Here is a 16,045-nt window from a genome sequence, read left to right as displayed (position 1 = left end):
TGCTGAAAGACCCAGCCACGTTTCATCTTCAATGCCCTTGCTGAAAGAAGGAGGTTGTCACTCAAAATCTCACGATACATGGCCCCATTCATTCTTTCCTTTACACGGATCAGTCGTCCTGGTCCCTTTGCAGAAAAACAGCCCCAAAGCATGATGTTTCCACCCCCATGCTTCACAGTAGGTATGGTGTTCTTTGGATGCAACCCACATTCTTTCTCCTCCAAACACGTCTAGTTGAGTTTTTACCAAAAAATGTCTATTTTGGTTTCGTCTGACCATATGACATTCTCCCAATCCTCTTCTGGATCATCTAAATGCTCTCTAGCAAACTTTAGACGGGCCTGGACATGTACTGGCTTAAGCAGGGGGACACGTCTGGCACTGCAGGATTTGAGTCCCTGGCGGCGTAGTGTGTTACTGATGGAAGCCTTTGTTACTTTGGTCCCAGCTCTCTGCAGGTCATTGACTAGGTCCCCCCGTGTGGTTCTGGGATTTTTGCTCACCGTTCTTGTGTTCATTTTGACCCCACGGGGTGAGATCTTGCGTGGAGCCCCAGATCGAGGGAGATTATCAGTGGTCTTGTATGTCTTCCATTTTCTAATAATTGCTCCCACAGTTGATTTCTTCACACCAAGCTGCTTACCTATTGCAGATTCAGTCTTCCCAGCCTGGTGCAGGTCTACAATTTTTTTTCTGGTGTCCTTTGACAGCTCTTTGGTCTTGGCCATAGTAGAGTTTGGAGTGTGACTGTTTGTGGTTGTGGACAGGTGTCTTTTATACTGATAACGAGTTCAAACAGGTGCCATTAATACAGTCAACAAGTGGAGGACAGAGGAGGCTCTTAAAGAAGAAGTTACAGGTCTGTGAGAGCCAGAAATCTTGTGAGACTGCCAAGGCACACNGTGGAAAATAAGTATTTGGTCAATAACAAAAGTTCATCTCAATACTTTGTAGACTTAAAGAAAACGTTTGACCTCTGTCATTGCCAACAAAGGGCATATAACAAAGTATTGAGATGAACTTTTGTTATTGACCAAATACTTATTTTCCACCATAATTTGCAAATAAATTCTTTAAAAATCAGGCAATGTGATTTTCTGGATTTTTTTTTTCTCATTTTGTCTCTCATAGTTGAGGTATATCTAGGATGAAAATTACAGGCCTCTCTCATCTTTTTAAGTGGCAGAATTTGCACAATTGGTGGCTGACTAAATACTTTTTTCCCCCACTGTATATATAAATTGTGATGGGTTTGAAAGTCCTTTTTTAATGTAATGCTTTAAAACTATGAATTACGATTACAATGATGTGTAAAGCTGATTAAATGTTATTGTTTGTTTGCACAAAAATGTTTGTATATGTTCATAACACATATTTAATGGTAATATCCACTACCTATGAGCATAATGAAGTGTTGGTCAATGTATAATTGTAGAACAATTCATTATGCTTTATATTTCTCATTAAAAAGGCGTAAAGGTAATGAATTTATTCCTGGAGTGTCTCTAATTTCTTTTTTTTAAAGGCCTGATCATTATTTCCAACTGTACAGTGAAATGACATCCTATTTGATACAAAGGGAAAGAATATGTGCACACAATGGTCTTTGTTGTACCACGTTAATGCAAATCAAAAAAATTCTCCTTCATTTCAGGCGACCTTCAAAATATTTATGGCTCATTAGAAATCTGTTTTTCTGATAAATTATGGTAAATTATTCAACAGAATGGAACAAAACAGATGACTTTAAATCATTGCTTTGGGACTGTGGACTAATGACCTTATTATTATTTTCCACATGTCTAGCTTTAGTGACGCAAACAAACGTTTTACAGCCTTGAATTTGTATTTAAAAATATTATGATGTCCATGGCCACACGGACGCACAGACTTCATGATGGTTAGGGTGGTTTTTGTGGTGTCTCGTTTTTTGTGTTTTGTGTATTTGTTGTTGGTTTTATGTCTCATTTGGTTGCTCTGCGTGTAATTTTGTGTTTATTTGATCGTTTCGTTTGCTTTGAGTCAATTTGTTTTCATTTTGTGAGTTTTTGAAGAAACGGGTGCTTATTTGTGTTCTGTTACTTTGTGGTAATATACGCCTCTTTGTAGTTATTTTTCATCTCTTTTTTGTGTCTTTTTTGGTCGTTGCGTCTCTTTTTAACAATTTGTGTTTGTTGTATGTCAAATTGTTGCCCTTTTGTTTGTCTTCGTAGACATTTTGAGTCTTATTTTGTATCACTTTGTGATCACTTGTCTCTTAGTTTTTTGTCTCATTTTACTCATTTGTGTTTATTTTGTGTCTTGTTTGTCCTTTTGTGTGTCTTTGTTGTAATTTCCTGTCCCTTTTTAAGTCTATTTGTTATCATTTGTTTATGCTTGGTTGTTTAGATGTTGTTAGTATTCATTGTGTCTCTTTGTAGTGTTTTTTCATTCCTTGTGGACATTTTTGCATTACTTTGTGGTGGGAACATGTCTTTTTGAGGGACATTTTGTAGGTGAAGGACAGGGGGTGAGGATGTCACATACATCTGTTTATAATGTTAGTTAAGTCTGAATGTCTTCTATCCTTTGAATCAAAACAGAAACAAAGCTATGAATGGAGCCATCAAATGACAGTTACTAACCACTAGTAGGCTATGTATAAATTGTGTGTTATTACACTTTGTCCACTGGGTGGTGCTTGTGTCAGATAAACTGACTGCACACACTCACACAGGCTGGAGGATTTATTCAGTACGTGTGTACATTATGACAACACAGCGATGATATCTGCTTCGCCAAATTCTGCGTCGTCATTCTACCAACCGAATTAAAATACCTTTTATTGTAGAGGCCGATATATATCCTTAGTAAATGACACGACTGCTCGTTTGCGACATACAAATGCAACAAACCACCGGTTGTGTATCTACCTACCGCTCAAATAAGTAGGCGCCGTGCTTCATTGTTAATTCCACGTAGGCCTGCACACTTTGTAGTAGCCAATAGTAAATCTGCGCACTTCCCATATCGAGCCTATCAAACATTCACCCCGCACCAATGAAAAGCTGTCGCATTTTTCACCCGTCTCGATCAAATAAATAAAAATTAATGTCACACATTTATAAAGCGTTGTAAACACGGCGTTGAATAGTGTGACGGTTTTTAAGTTTCCTTTATTTATATGTATTACATTTTCATCAAGTGCCACTGCCTGGTGCAATGCAGGTCCCGTGTAGCCAATCGATGCGGCCGACACATGGAGTATAATATTGCAGGTCTGCAGCGGCCAATCAGAAACGACATCACACAACGGCAGAGCAAACTCTCCAATGTCAGCCGGGCTGCTTCCTACACTAGAGATATCCTTCCGCGGCTGAAAACTAGTACTCCGTGTTGGGAGAATCTAACTCTCTTTCTGAAATAATAGGGTGAATGCATTGTAGTTAATGCACATTTGGAGATTTGATATTATTTAGGTTGAGTTAATTATTAGATATATTCAGTGAAGTTGAGAATTCTAAAATGTATAGGCTCCAATTCAAAGGTACAGTCTGTGTTTTCTTTTTAAGCCGATGAGTTTGATTATGGTGTTCATATTTGCTACAAATGGCTATATAATTGCAAATGAACTTTAAAATGAGTGTCTGGTGGATATTGCCAGATGTAAAATTTAGTTTGTGCAATATTCTTATTTTCATGTCATGTTGTCAAAAGTGCACCATCTTTCACATTTGTAATATATTGGTTTTGATTTATTTAGCCATGAAATAGATTATCCCAATGAAAAATGGCAAGTCTTCGGCATTCCATAAAGGCCAACTGCTAAAAATGTTTAGTATGCTCTGGATATTTACATATAGGATGATGAAGATAGTGATTGAGCAATATATTTTGTTTGCCCACTCAAAGTTAATTCTGGTTTATATCTAAAACCAGAATACCACAATAAGTATTTGGTCTTAACTTCATTTTGCAGCGTCATTCTACTGAATCTAACTGGCCCTAAACACTCTTCAAGGGGCCTAGAAAACAAACACAGAAAAGCTGATAAAAAAAAAGTCAGAAAATGGCCTCCAGTTGGTGATTAAGTAGAGCAAATATGCATTTGTATAAAAGTGAAATCGAAACAAGCATTAATGCTATCTTTAAAGGACCTTATTCTCAAACAACTATGGCACTGTCTCTCAGATGGAGGCCAGTGGTAAACTAAGCAATACAACTTAACCTAAAAAATATATTATTAGCCTACTTAATATGTTTGATATCAATTTGTAGGCTACTATGTGTTTGGTGTATTTTTATGCATTATCTTGAAAAAGGCCTTCTAAAATTATGACTTTAGCCATAATTAACCAAATATCGACTACATCCTTGTTGAAGTAGTTTAACATGAGTGTACGGGTGCACTCCATGCACTGCAGACGTTTTATAGCCCGGTGATTGGCATGTCTCCTGCTGGAGGCCTGCGCCGCTGCAGCAACCCTGAGTTGAAACAAGGAAGTGAGTGATCAGTGCTAGTGTGGCGGAGGGATACACAGGCAATCCCCATTCTGGCCACGGCCAATATACACACTCCTAACCCGCCAGTGGAACTCCATCTAAGGAACGACCACACTCTGCCTCCACAGACCAACAAGCACACAACCCATCCGACATGGTATGTATTGTCATTCATTGTGTGCAGAGAGAAAATGTGTTTTAATAGCGTGGTAGCATACTTACTTACTACAAGTGTAGACTTGGTCTGTCTTTTCATTCGCTATTCACTCATTGATTGATTCCGCTTAGCGATTTGTATGCGTAGAAGAGACGGAAAACACCCGTAAACTGCATTTGATGTTTTCTAGCAATTGCATTGGGATAATGTGACCCAATATTATAGTCTTACTTGCTTCGTTTTTAGTGATATATGCGTGAAATTATGTTCACCTTCATTAATGGGACAGCATTTCCTCATAACTGCGCAATTCATACAGCATTATTGTATTTGGTTGGTCGGGCCAAGAAGCTGCTTCACGGCTGCATGGTGCAGCTCGAATTAATTGTTGGACTGCATTTTGTAGTAAGCTATTCTGGGTCATTAGAGCGTAATTCTGCAGTCATAAAGGCATTAGGGTGCATTTAACACTCCGACTTAGTAGCACGAGCGTGTTGGGAAGCCTATCTAACGTTATTAGAGCCACGCGCTGACATTTTCACATCAAAGCCGACATGTCTCAAGACGTATGTTCGAGAGATAACCATGTTTTATTCAGTTTACGCCGGCTGAACACGGTGAACCCGCAACTGACGCCTCCTCTCGTCATGAAAAAAACTGAGCATGCTGCGTTTGGCTTCCTCTTTTTCTATGTTGCACCATCTTGACTCTCGAGCTGAGCCGAGCCGTGCCGTGATAGGGGAATGTCACTGTTGTATCTTGTCAGTGTTCCGCAACGGAAACTGACCATAATTACAATGTGGCCATTAAAGTGTACTAATAAAACGATATGGGACGCAGTTCTGCCTTCACTGCAGCCTCTGAGGGGTTTATCTTTGGCTTGGTTTTCTATCTGTGTTTTGTCGCCTGATTTGGTTGCCTCTTTGCAAACGTCGATGTTATGCAAATGTGTGCGAGACGAGTTGTCCGAGAAGCTCTTTCTGGCACTTGCCACCACAAAACATCAACAGCTGGGAAATTAGTCAATTTTTAAAAGGTAACTATTTCATCAGGAAGTCAAGAGAAACCGCAATGTTTCAATAGGCCTCAGTGACTTGCAAAATGTGCACCACAAAATTCTAACACATTTCACCAGATGATTGAGGCACACTTTCACACCAACACTGACATCTGCAAGCAGCTAATGGAACAGAGCTACGTCACATGAGAAGAAAATCTGCACGTGTAAAAGAGGCATTCAACCCATTGATTATCAAGCCTGATAGATCATTAATGGCCCAAGGGAGTCAAGAAACTGTACAACTCTTTTCCCCCTCTACTGTGATCAAATATCCCATATATGGCATCGAGCTGCGATACAGTTTCACGTTGCAACGCGGCACAGTAATTTGAGTGTAAAGCGTGATTGTTATGGAGTTAGTCTGCGTATCAGCATCTCTGAACAGTTTAATCCACACGCGTAAGCCCCCTGTCTGCAACAATACGGCCATTGAAGTGGAAACAGTCTCCCCCATTGAGGTGGAAGTATCGAATAAGTATTCGGACCTTGCTAGGGACCTATCACATTCCTGTTACACTGTTGTTTGCTGATGCATGTTTAGTAACTTGAAGGACATCCGATCCGCTGCAATGAATAATGAATATGCTTGGCGGAAACACCCAGCCATGCCCCATGTGGCCAGTGTCTCTGAGCGATAAAGTGCTCTCTGTGGTGCGGAGGAGTACCCAGCCACCCACCACCATCAGGTGGACCGGCCTTGTCCGCAGGGTGTGGGGAGGCTGGTGTTGTTTACACCAATCTTTTCGCCTCCCCTCCAGACACAGCCCGGGCTCCGAGGCCTCATTGTCTTTTGTCCAGCCTCAAAGACAAGAGGCGTTCAGGGCTATGTCGAGCTCAGTGCTGCTATAGAAAGGAAGTGTGCGTCCCACACTAACTCTTTGTGTTAGAATGAATGGAAGCGTGTGTGTGCTATTGTGTGTTTGTGTGTGTCACACCCTCTGTCATGGTGACAGCCGGTTGTGCATCTTTCGCTTGGTGACTATAAAGAATCTATATCGGGATTTATGTATCAGGAATCTAAAAGTGAAAGATTATTATAGGGCTTGGCAATATGGGAAACATGTAATATCACAGCCTTTTTATCGATTTGGCGATAATGTCGATTAACCATTGGCGCTTTCACAAAAATATTTACACAATGAGATTTTAAAAAATCATCAGTAATGTGGATATAATGACTAAGTGGGTAAAGGAAATAGAAGAACATCTACAACATTCTGGCTCATGAGTTCATAAAATGAGCAATTTGAAAAGTGGCTACAGTGCTGACAACAGGGTTATTAGGAAGAAGATTAGCGTTCTCTTACACCCTTTTTCATCACCTATCAAATGAAACCAGTGTGAACAGTGAACGATGCAGTATGTTTATACGAGGGTATCAACTGAGAGCACCAGATATTTCTCACTGCCTCCCACAGTTCTGTTTGGAGCGAATTGCTGGGGCCGGCTTCCCGGGCAACAGTGCGAGTGGTTGACCCACTCGTGCCAGCAAACTGCTGCCAGCAGTGCCCCCCCCGCCCCCTACAATCCCCAAACACTCACACTCCGGTTCCTCTACAAGCTGTCATAAGCCTGGCAGTGAAAAGCCATGTCCAAAGGACAGTGTGGATGGTGAATCACAGGGAGTTTCCTCTGCACAGTATGTCATATATCTGGTGAGAGAAACACGCAGAGGGGAAAGGTCTAGAGGAGGAGTTGGTGTAGGCCAAAGTCCAAAGTGCCAGGGAAAGTAGGAAGAAAGATGAAGGGATGGGCCGGTAGCTGGTCTGGTGGTGCAGCAGCACCGTGAGGCCCCAACAGCTTGGGCCTAAGCGAAGGGAGGATCCATAGCACTGAGTCACCAAACCCCACACCCGGTCCACTTAGAGAGACAGCAGGGGACAGAGAGAGGCAACAGGAATGACAAAGCATGACAAAGAGGATGACTAAGGGGAAGATAGGAATGGAGATATCAACAGAGGAAGATTGAGAAATGTACAAAAGATAGAGGCAACACAAAACACACAGACGAGAAAGAGAATATTGGTCAAGCTGGGTGGCATTTTAGCATCGGGAGAACGGCTTTGTCTCCTGACATTTTCCCGATTCTCACGGTGGAAATGGAGAAAGGAAAAAGGTGAATTGAGGGAGAAGAAAATAATTGAATCATGTCAGCTAATTGTATGAGCACCACTGATGTCATCTGTGAAAACCCTCGCTGGGCTGGATCAATCCATCCTTTGGCTGCTGCTACTTTAGCCTTCAGCAGAGGCTTTTGTTTTTGACAAGTTAAAGGTCAGCTCGCAGTGTGTCATCTGCTGAATCTTATCCAGTCCAACCCAATCCAGTAATTGAGCAAGAAATTCGATTTACTACCTAGATTTACAGAATAAAATACCCTCACTTCCAAACATAGATTTTACAAGGCTCTGATTTCCATAGCCATGGGCATTGAAGGTTTTCTTGGCAGTATCCACAGCTGCATTGCCTGTTCAAACACACCAATGTGATGGAGGAATTTTCTTTGAGGCAAACTGGCAACTATGACTAACTCACAGGAAACATGGGGATGGAAAGTGTTGGTGTTGAGGAAAAATGCACCTTAAGCTGGACTGCACATATGTTTGTGTGTGACCTTATGTGCACATCTGCGACTGCTAATGTTTATCTGTGTGTGTTCCTTTTCTGCCAAGTGTGGTCTGCTAACCATAATAATTAAAGAAACTGTCGTTTTACAATATAAGGGATGGGAGGGTACCTGTAGGATTTATTTGCCCCTCAAGCTTTGTATTCAAACTAACTGCTGAGGGTCTGAAAGCAGCTTCACAAAGAAGCTTGATACTTCTATGCAAAAGGCCTAGCAGTGGATGCTCGCCTGCAAGCCATTTAAAGCTTGTGTGAGTCACTATCAGCCGTCGCAAAGCCCCAGCTAGTAAAGGGGAACAGGCTGGGAGGGGAACCAATCTGCGCCAACCCAGCAGGCCGTTTTTCCTGTTGGTCAGCATGACCGTGGAAAGCGCTCCCATGCTGATATGTCCCGAAACAACCCCGCCTAAACAGTCCATTCTGGCCTGGAGACAGCACTTCATCCGTTTTTATTACAGCATCCCACTGCCAAGCAGTTCCTCTTGGGTGGACCGCCATGCTGTAGCCTACTTTTCTGACATCGTGTGAGTCAATCCCACAGAGCCACTCATCAGCCGGAAATTAAATTTTGTGCAATTCCATTGTGGAACTCTTTAATGTGGTAGCTTTACGTGACATCTTGATAAGGCTTCGGTTAATTTAGCTGAGTCTGATAACTCAAAGTTAGCATCAGACTTGGTTTTAAAACAAATCAACGTCTGCCTGGAGTCAATGTGGAATCCAATTGATTCTAAAAATAATACAGGGACTAATGGTTTTGAGTCTGAATAGATGCAAACATTTTGAAAATACATTTAAGAAAGTGACATCGAAGCATACTCTTAACTTGTTGACGCTCCAATGCTAGCATTTGTTGCTAGCTAACGGGGCTAGTAATTCATTTAGGTTATTTTCATTGGTTAACCCTGTCAGATTCAAACACTGAGGCCAGCAAACCCCTAAACACTGTGACCAGTGTCGAGCCGCGTGGTTGTGGTTGAGTGGGGACGATGAGGAATGTAATGACGCAACAGTTCAGCATTTGCAATAGTTGCCTTGTCGAGAAACGTCATTGTTTGTAACCCTCTCCCTTTTTTTTCTACCACAGGCTGACCAACTAACAGAGGAGCAGATCGCAGGTAAGAACAGAAAGATTTGTTCTCCTAAGATTTGTCCCTCATACCCAAGTCTTACCTTCACATATCCACATTATCTTATTCCATACAGTATCTTTGTCACATGGCCAAGATAATACATCTCATTGGCTGTTCTGATTGCTTCCACCTCACATATAGAGAGCATAAAATTAAACGGAACATTGAATGATCTGGCCGCCACCCTCCCTTGGTAGATCATTAGCTTTTCAAAATGAAAGGGAAATAAACGGAAAAAGCATTTACAGGATGTCATGAGTCAGGAGGAAAACACACTGAACAGAGTTTTCCAGGCGAGCTCATGAGAAGTTTCAATCACTAAGGTACCTTGAAATTCTTGATAAATAAATGATGTGGCCCTTGTAATAAAATTGGAGTCTGCACAGTTTCCTCTCAGTCAAACCCCCTCTGTGGCTAATTAGCTTCTGCTAAGGCTCCAAGGCTGATGCTCAATATTGCCTGCGTCTCCGTTGATGGCTTTTTATGGATATGGAAATATTTATATTTAGAAGCACGCTTGTACAAGCCGGTGCAGACAGTTACTACAGTAAATTCACTCAGCTTTCAAAATTATGCACCATTGTTAAGCTGTTCACAGTAGGAGATAAGACTGTGTGTTTTTAGAGCTTAGCTTATTTACAACCTCACCTCTGTGGGTCAGTTAAGAAACAAGCATGGATTTAGTCAACACGGCCGCTTTTAGTAAGGGACTGATTAACCTTTTCGACCCCACTCCAGCGTCCTAACATAACCATATTTTGCAACCGCAGCGTAACGGATATCTAACGGCTCCTTCTTAACTCCGTTCCCCACAGAGTTCAAGGAGGCTTTCTCCTTATTCGACAAGGATGGCGACGGCACCATCACCACCAAAGAGCTGGGCACAGTCATGAGGTCGCTGGGCCAGAACCCAACAGAGGCCGAACTGCAGGACATGATCAACGAGGTGGATGCTGACGGTCAGTAAACATGCTTGATTTACCCATGTACCAACAGTTGGGAGTTATTCATTACTGACATGAGTAATTCATAATCAATTCATATCAGGCTTCAAATTTGAAAATAATGCTAGTTTCTCTTAACTGGTCCAAAAGAGGTTAACATTCAGAACTACCTCCCTTGTCAGATGTCATACAAACACACACTGCTTCAGTAGTTCATATTATTTAACACCTAAAGGCACTGTTCTTTGGGCGATTTATCCATTAATGCCAGTCATTTTCATGGAATAGGACCATAATTCCATGTTGCATTTTGTTGCATGACTTCTGTGATAAAATCTCTGTTACAAATGCATAAGGGATTACGAATGGCATCCATTACAGCCCCATCTAGAAACACATCAGCGGTGCCGATGCCCACCTCCCTCCCCTTCTCCTACCAACTGTCAACCAACTGTCCACGCCAACTGTCTGGCCAGCTTTACTCCGGGATGACGTGTGACTCTGTGTCAGCAGTTTAGTCACTGTGTGTTCAGCTCCATCAGAGTTGACAAAGTCAGGGAGATGTGTGCGCAGGAGATGCTTTCACTGCTGGTGAGTGGAGCAGGCTAAGTGTCAGAAAGGCTGTCAGCGTCGGCGCCCCACGCTGGGTGCCATAATACGGGCAGATTCTGCACCGAGTCTTTAACCTCCACTGTCTCCAAAAGGCACTGTGATAAGAGAGTGATAGAGAGAATAAAAGGCAGGAGAAAAAGAGAGAGGAGTCAGAGCAGTTGTCCCGTACTTCCTGTGCTCAGCGTCCTTGGGCTGTGGAGTCGAGGATGTGAGCCGTCAGTGGACCTTTACCTCAGCGGTGCTCGAGGCGGTGCTCGAGGTAAAGGAGGAATCAATTGCATCGCAACTTGGCTGCCTTTTTTTTTTATTGAAACGCCCTCCCAACATCCTCAGCCCCCCTCCCCCTAAGTTTCACCCAAGAGCACACACTCCATCACTAACATCCCCTTGTTCAGCCTCTGCCTCCCTTGGCTGATGCAATCTAGGTCAGACAGCAATGAAGCTAGTAATGGAAAATAAAAGTGATTACATAAGGCCTCTCTTCGCTCTGCACATCCAGTACCCACATTCGGCAGCCATGGGATGTCAGCTGGCCCATTGGAAATCAGCTTTATTTACCAAACAAGGAGGCTGTGGCAAGGAGTTACAATGAATAAAAATGAGCGGATGGAAGGCAGACAGACAGGGAGCCGCTGAAAGAAATAGTCTCGTGGGTGATTTGATTGTAAAAGCTGAGGCGTAATTTATATGCAGTTGGGGTTACAGTATCGAATGGCCTTCCTGCTGTTTATCTTACACAGAAAACCACAGCTGCTTGAAATAATACACTGCCTTCCACATTTCAGTATGTAACAGACCCCACCGGGCTGAAATGTGTCAAAAGATAAATATGGGTGTATGACAAAAGTATTAGCTTTAGTCACAGCAAGTCATCGTTACACAACCCTGCGCTTCATTCTCATCTCAGGGATGGAAGTTGGCTTTATGATGCAGGGAAAGCGATGACCACACGCACAAGTGCGCCGTGATGCCTAAGCCTTCTATAGTTTGCGTCAGTGCCTCTTATGTGTAATCGCACCATCTCCCACTCGGTTCACTCCTTATATTCTCTCCTCTTCACAGCTCCCTCATCTCCATCTCCCTCACTACCGCCCACTCCCTCGCTTTATTCTCTCTCATTCCCTCCCACCATTTTCTCTCTTTTCCTCCCTATCTTCATCCCTCCTTGCTTCCATCCCATCCAGCAACAGCTGGCTGGAGGTGCAGTTGAGCAGATATCGCTCGAGGGCTGCCCGCCCCCCCCTTCGGATGATGGTTGCAGTCCTGCCCTTTTTACAAGACTGGGACAATCCCTCACCCACCCCTGCTCCCACTCCCAGTGGCAGCATGTGTTCCCTCAGTGCTGCTGGCTGTCTCTGTGTGTTAGATAACAGGTCCTTAGATTGTTACCCCGGGCTATGAGATCACCATCTGCCCCATCACATTACTGCATCCCTTTTTACTCGTTCCACACACCGCATCCATTCTCGCTCTCTTATTCTGCCTCTATGTAGCTCTGTGAGGCATGCGCCACCATTGGTTAATCTGCGTACAATCCCTCTGCCCCCATCAGTCCCACCCGGGGGCTAATCCTCCCGGGTGCTTTGCCCTCGGTGTCCCTGACCTTCTCTTCAATCCCCTGACAATTGTTTTTGTTCGGATTTTAATTGTTATACACCGAGATACTCACTCCCAACATTTCCAGTTCTACATACATGCAGGGTTTACCCCCACCCTTAGATTAACCAGCAACCCTCCCTCCCTCCCTCCCTCCCTGTGGTTGCTGTTAGTGAGCTGCTGAGTTCCTCATAGATCCTTCTTCTGTCAGGAGGGTCTGATCCCCTGGTAATCCCGTCTTGACAACAGTAACATGGATATTGATCCGATCGCACACACACACACACGCAACCACCAGCACAGCGAGCTGCCATTAGCGCCACCACAACTATGTGCAAAATGTTAGAGGGAAAAAGGGACACAAAAAAGGATTGGATGTTGGAGATAAGGCACGGTGCATCTGCATAGAAGCTCCCCTGCTCCCTTTCCCTGCAGCCAGGAACACCAGGAGAGATCCTTTGATTTATCCAGGCTCCTTAGGGCCAAGCTGCACTGTAAACTATACGTCTACATTATGGATGACTGGCCATGGGTCCCCCCTGCAATCCTGCTGAGCTGTGTATAACATAACATCTTCCAAGGGCTTCCCTGAGGAAGAAAGGGAAACACCCGCCCTCCCCCCTCCCCTCAGCCTGTGGTAGCTGTTTATCACAGGAAGGAAGGTGTATACGAAAACTATTTTAGCGCCGCTCCCCTCAGTTAAGTACAGTAATGCGATAAACACTAGTGTCAAATACACGACCGGAGTAATTAATGAGCAGTAAATCCTCTTGGAATATTTTCACTTGGTTGCTTTTCATCAGCTAAATGCCAGGTCACATTATCTCTACTTATCCGAGTTCGCTTTTTAAGTAATTGCCATTTTTGCTGATTAAATGTGCCTCATTGGTCACCCACTGCAGGTAATGGAACCATCGACTTCCCCGAGTTCCTGACCATGATGGCCAGAAAAATGAAGGACACAGACAGCGAGGAGGAGATCCGCGAGGCTTTCCGGGTATTCGATAAGGTAAATAAATCTTATAAGAGTATATTAAAGGGACATTGTTATGTAATATATGTGAATAGTTTCCATTCTTTGCAAAGTAAAGTTTTAGCTTTGTTTCCTCATAATTTATGTTGATTCAAGTCATGTGGTAAAGAGATTTACCCAAGTAATCCGTTTCCAACATCCTGCTCAATTAACACCCAAGGGACCTCAGGGTCTCCTCATTTATCACCCCGTGGAAATGAGTCCGATAGGATTTTTGGTTTCACAAATGTAATCCCATGCCGCATGTTTCCAGGATGGAAACGGCTATATCAGCGCTGCAGAGCTCCGTCACGTCATGACGAACCTGGGGGAGAAGCTAACAGACGAGGAGGTGGACGAGATGATCAGAGAAGCAGACATCGATGGAGACGGACAGGTCAACTACGAAGGTAAATTGAAGACAGTCGTAAAAAAGAAAGTAAAGTGTCACGGTGCACAAATAGCTTTAGTTTCTAGGCCACAGTGTAAGCTTTTATTAAACAGGGGGACCAGAGCTCTTCATTTTCCAAGCTGTGTATTTCTCTGAGGGCGCCTGCGAGACAAACCAGCCACACATAATATCAGTTATTAGATAGGGGCTATAGATGGAGCCTGATGAGATGGGAGAAAGCCATCCTTCTGAATTATCATCAGTGTGCAAGGAGCCTTTTCACTCTTTCTTCTTGTTGCCTTCTCCCTTCCCCCTACTTTCGCTCCCTTGGCACATTACACGAGAGACTGCGCTCATTTTCTAGAAGCCTGTTGATATATTATGAACAGTCCATAAGTTTTGTCTGAAAAGTGCCCCACTTCTATACTCCCATTGTACCGCAGACAGAATAAGTAGTCAGACAATGAAAGCCTTCTCTTATTTATTTATTTTATATGTGCGGCGTGCATGCTCTACGCTACTGTAAGCACAATGCAAGAGCTTTTGAATCAACCGGGTTTAATGAGATGAACATGGAAGCCGTTTGGAAAGGGGACACTAATTAGGATGTGTGTTCTGAACCTGCCTAAGTTGATTAAAAAATTAATAAAGCATTTAACAATTTAGCAGGTGAGTGCTCTTACTGGCAACGGGCTGTGCCAAAGCCTCATGTCCTCATTGTCTTCTCTCTTTCTCTCTCTCTGCAGAGTTTGTACAGATGATGACTGCAAAGTGAAGCTTGCCCGCCCAGTCCTGTCCCCTCTTAGAAGAAAAAAAAAAGGAAAAAAAAATCAAAATGTTTTACTTACCTCTTGGAAAAAAAATGTTCATTTATTCATACTGTTTCTGTATAGAAAATAATTGAATGTTGAAATAAAATATCCTTCTGTCCACACAGGAAAATATACAAAAAATATCTGCATGAAAATGATGGTTAGTGATCCTGTCCCCTCCCCCCTGGAGATCAGTTTAGCATCAGTACTTAACAAGTAAAATAATAATATCAAGGAACCCTGTAACTACGACCTTCAGACTAAAACAAAAGCACTTGGCGAACTACTTCCAGTTCTATTTGCTAGTGGTAAATGTCTGGGCTGGCCATCTCTTCTTTCTCTCTCTGTTTTCTGTTCTTCATGCATGCAGCTTGAGACCGGAGCACTAACCCCCCCATCCCTCCTCCGGGCTACCAGAGCGTGCTGATTCCACTATAAGCTGTCCTCTTGTTGGTTTGGTACAGTTTTTTTGTATTTGGAGAGGAACCCTGTACTGTTAAGATGAGAGTTTACCAGGTTCTAACTCAAGCGTTAAAGTGGAATGGGACTTAATTGTATGCTAGATAAAGAGAAAAAAACAATGTACAAAAAATACATTTTCAAATGTTTGGCATGTTCTTTTGTTTTTGTTATGTTATTTGGACGGCCATCTTAGTAGTTGTGCGTCCCGCCCTTCTTAAACGAGGGGGGACTTAAAGAGTCTTACGGTGAGCTTTCTGTTTCTTTTTCTTTCGCTGAGATGGAGCGTCTGTTTCTTGCAAGAGAGAATCACTGGCCTTCACTTTTCTTTTTTCTTCTTCTGTTTCTTGACTCAGACAAGAGCATAGTGATGGGTGTACTGTGTTCGCAGTGCATGCTGTTCCGAGTGTCAGCGCACCGCTCTTCGCAACTGTTCGTCTGAGTTCAGTTTACATTCATTCCAAGTTGTACATGCTAGTCTTTATTTTTTTTTTCAAATAAAAGACCATGAACTTTATCACGTCTTATGTCATTTTTCTTATGCATAATCTGTACAAATTATCGCTATTGTGCTGTCAGCCTTCAAGCAGAAAAAATGGTCTTATGTTTTACCAACTGGAGAAATATGTCAATAATAGACGATTACTAGCATAGTCCTCTCCATGTGCAGTGTCATTGGGTGATGTTTAGCAGAAGAGGACTTGCGGTGTGTAATTCTGTGCTCCATTACATGGCAGTGCGGTTGTGGAGAGAGTGAGCTGC

The 16,045-nt window shown here is 43.0% G+C and overlaps 1 protein-coding gene across 1 annotated transcript; it reads left to right on the top strand.

Moving 5' to 3' along the window:
• Positions 1-4,535: 4,535 nt before the first annotated feature.
• On the top strand, positions 4,536-15,800 carry LOC104954843 (calmodulin). The gene is made up of 6 exons (XM_010782030.1): positions 4,536-4,639; positions 9,412-9,442; positions 10,273-10,416; positions 13,512-13,618; positions 13,896-14,031; positions 14,759-15,800. The coding sequence occupies exons 1-6, from the start codon at positions 4,637-4,639 to the stop codon at positions 14,785-14,787; spliced, it is 450 nt and encodes a 149-aa protein (XP_010780332.1). The 5' UTR covers positions 4,536-4,636; the 3' UTR covers positions 14,788-15,800.
• The last annotated feature ends 245 nt before the right edge of the window (positions 15,801-16,045 follow it).

Source organism: Notothenia coriiceps, unplaced genomic scaffold, assembly GCF_000735185.1.
Source record: "Notothenia coriiceps isolate Sejong01 unplaced genomic scaffold, NC01 NC01_scaffold00024054, whole genome shotgun sequence".
NCBI lineage: Eukaryota > Metazoa > Chordata > Actinopteri > Perciformes > Nototheniidae > Notothenia > Notothenia coriiceps.
This window is presented reverse-complemented; position numbering and strand designations above follow the sequence as displayed.

Excerpts from the sequence above, each read along its gene's own strand:
- LOC104954843 (XM_010782030.1), top strand. Across the intron at positions 10,417-13,511 it reads CAACGAGGTGGATGCTGACG|GTAATGGAACCATCGACTTC; the intron begins GTCAGTAAACAT and ends CACCCACTGCAG. Across the intron at positions 14,032-14,758 it reads CGGACAGGTCAACTACGAAG|AGTTTGTACAGATGATGACT; the intron begins GTAAATTGAAGA and ends CTCTCTCTGCAG.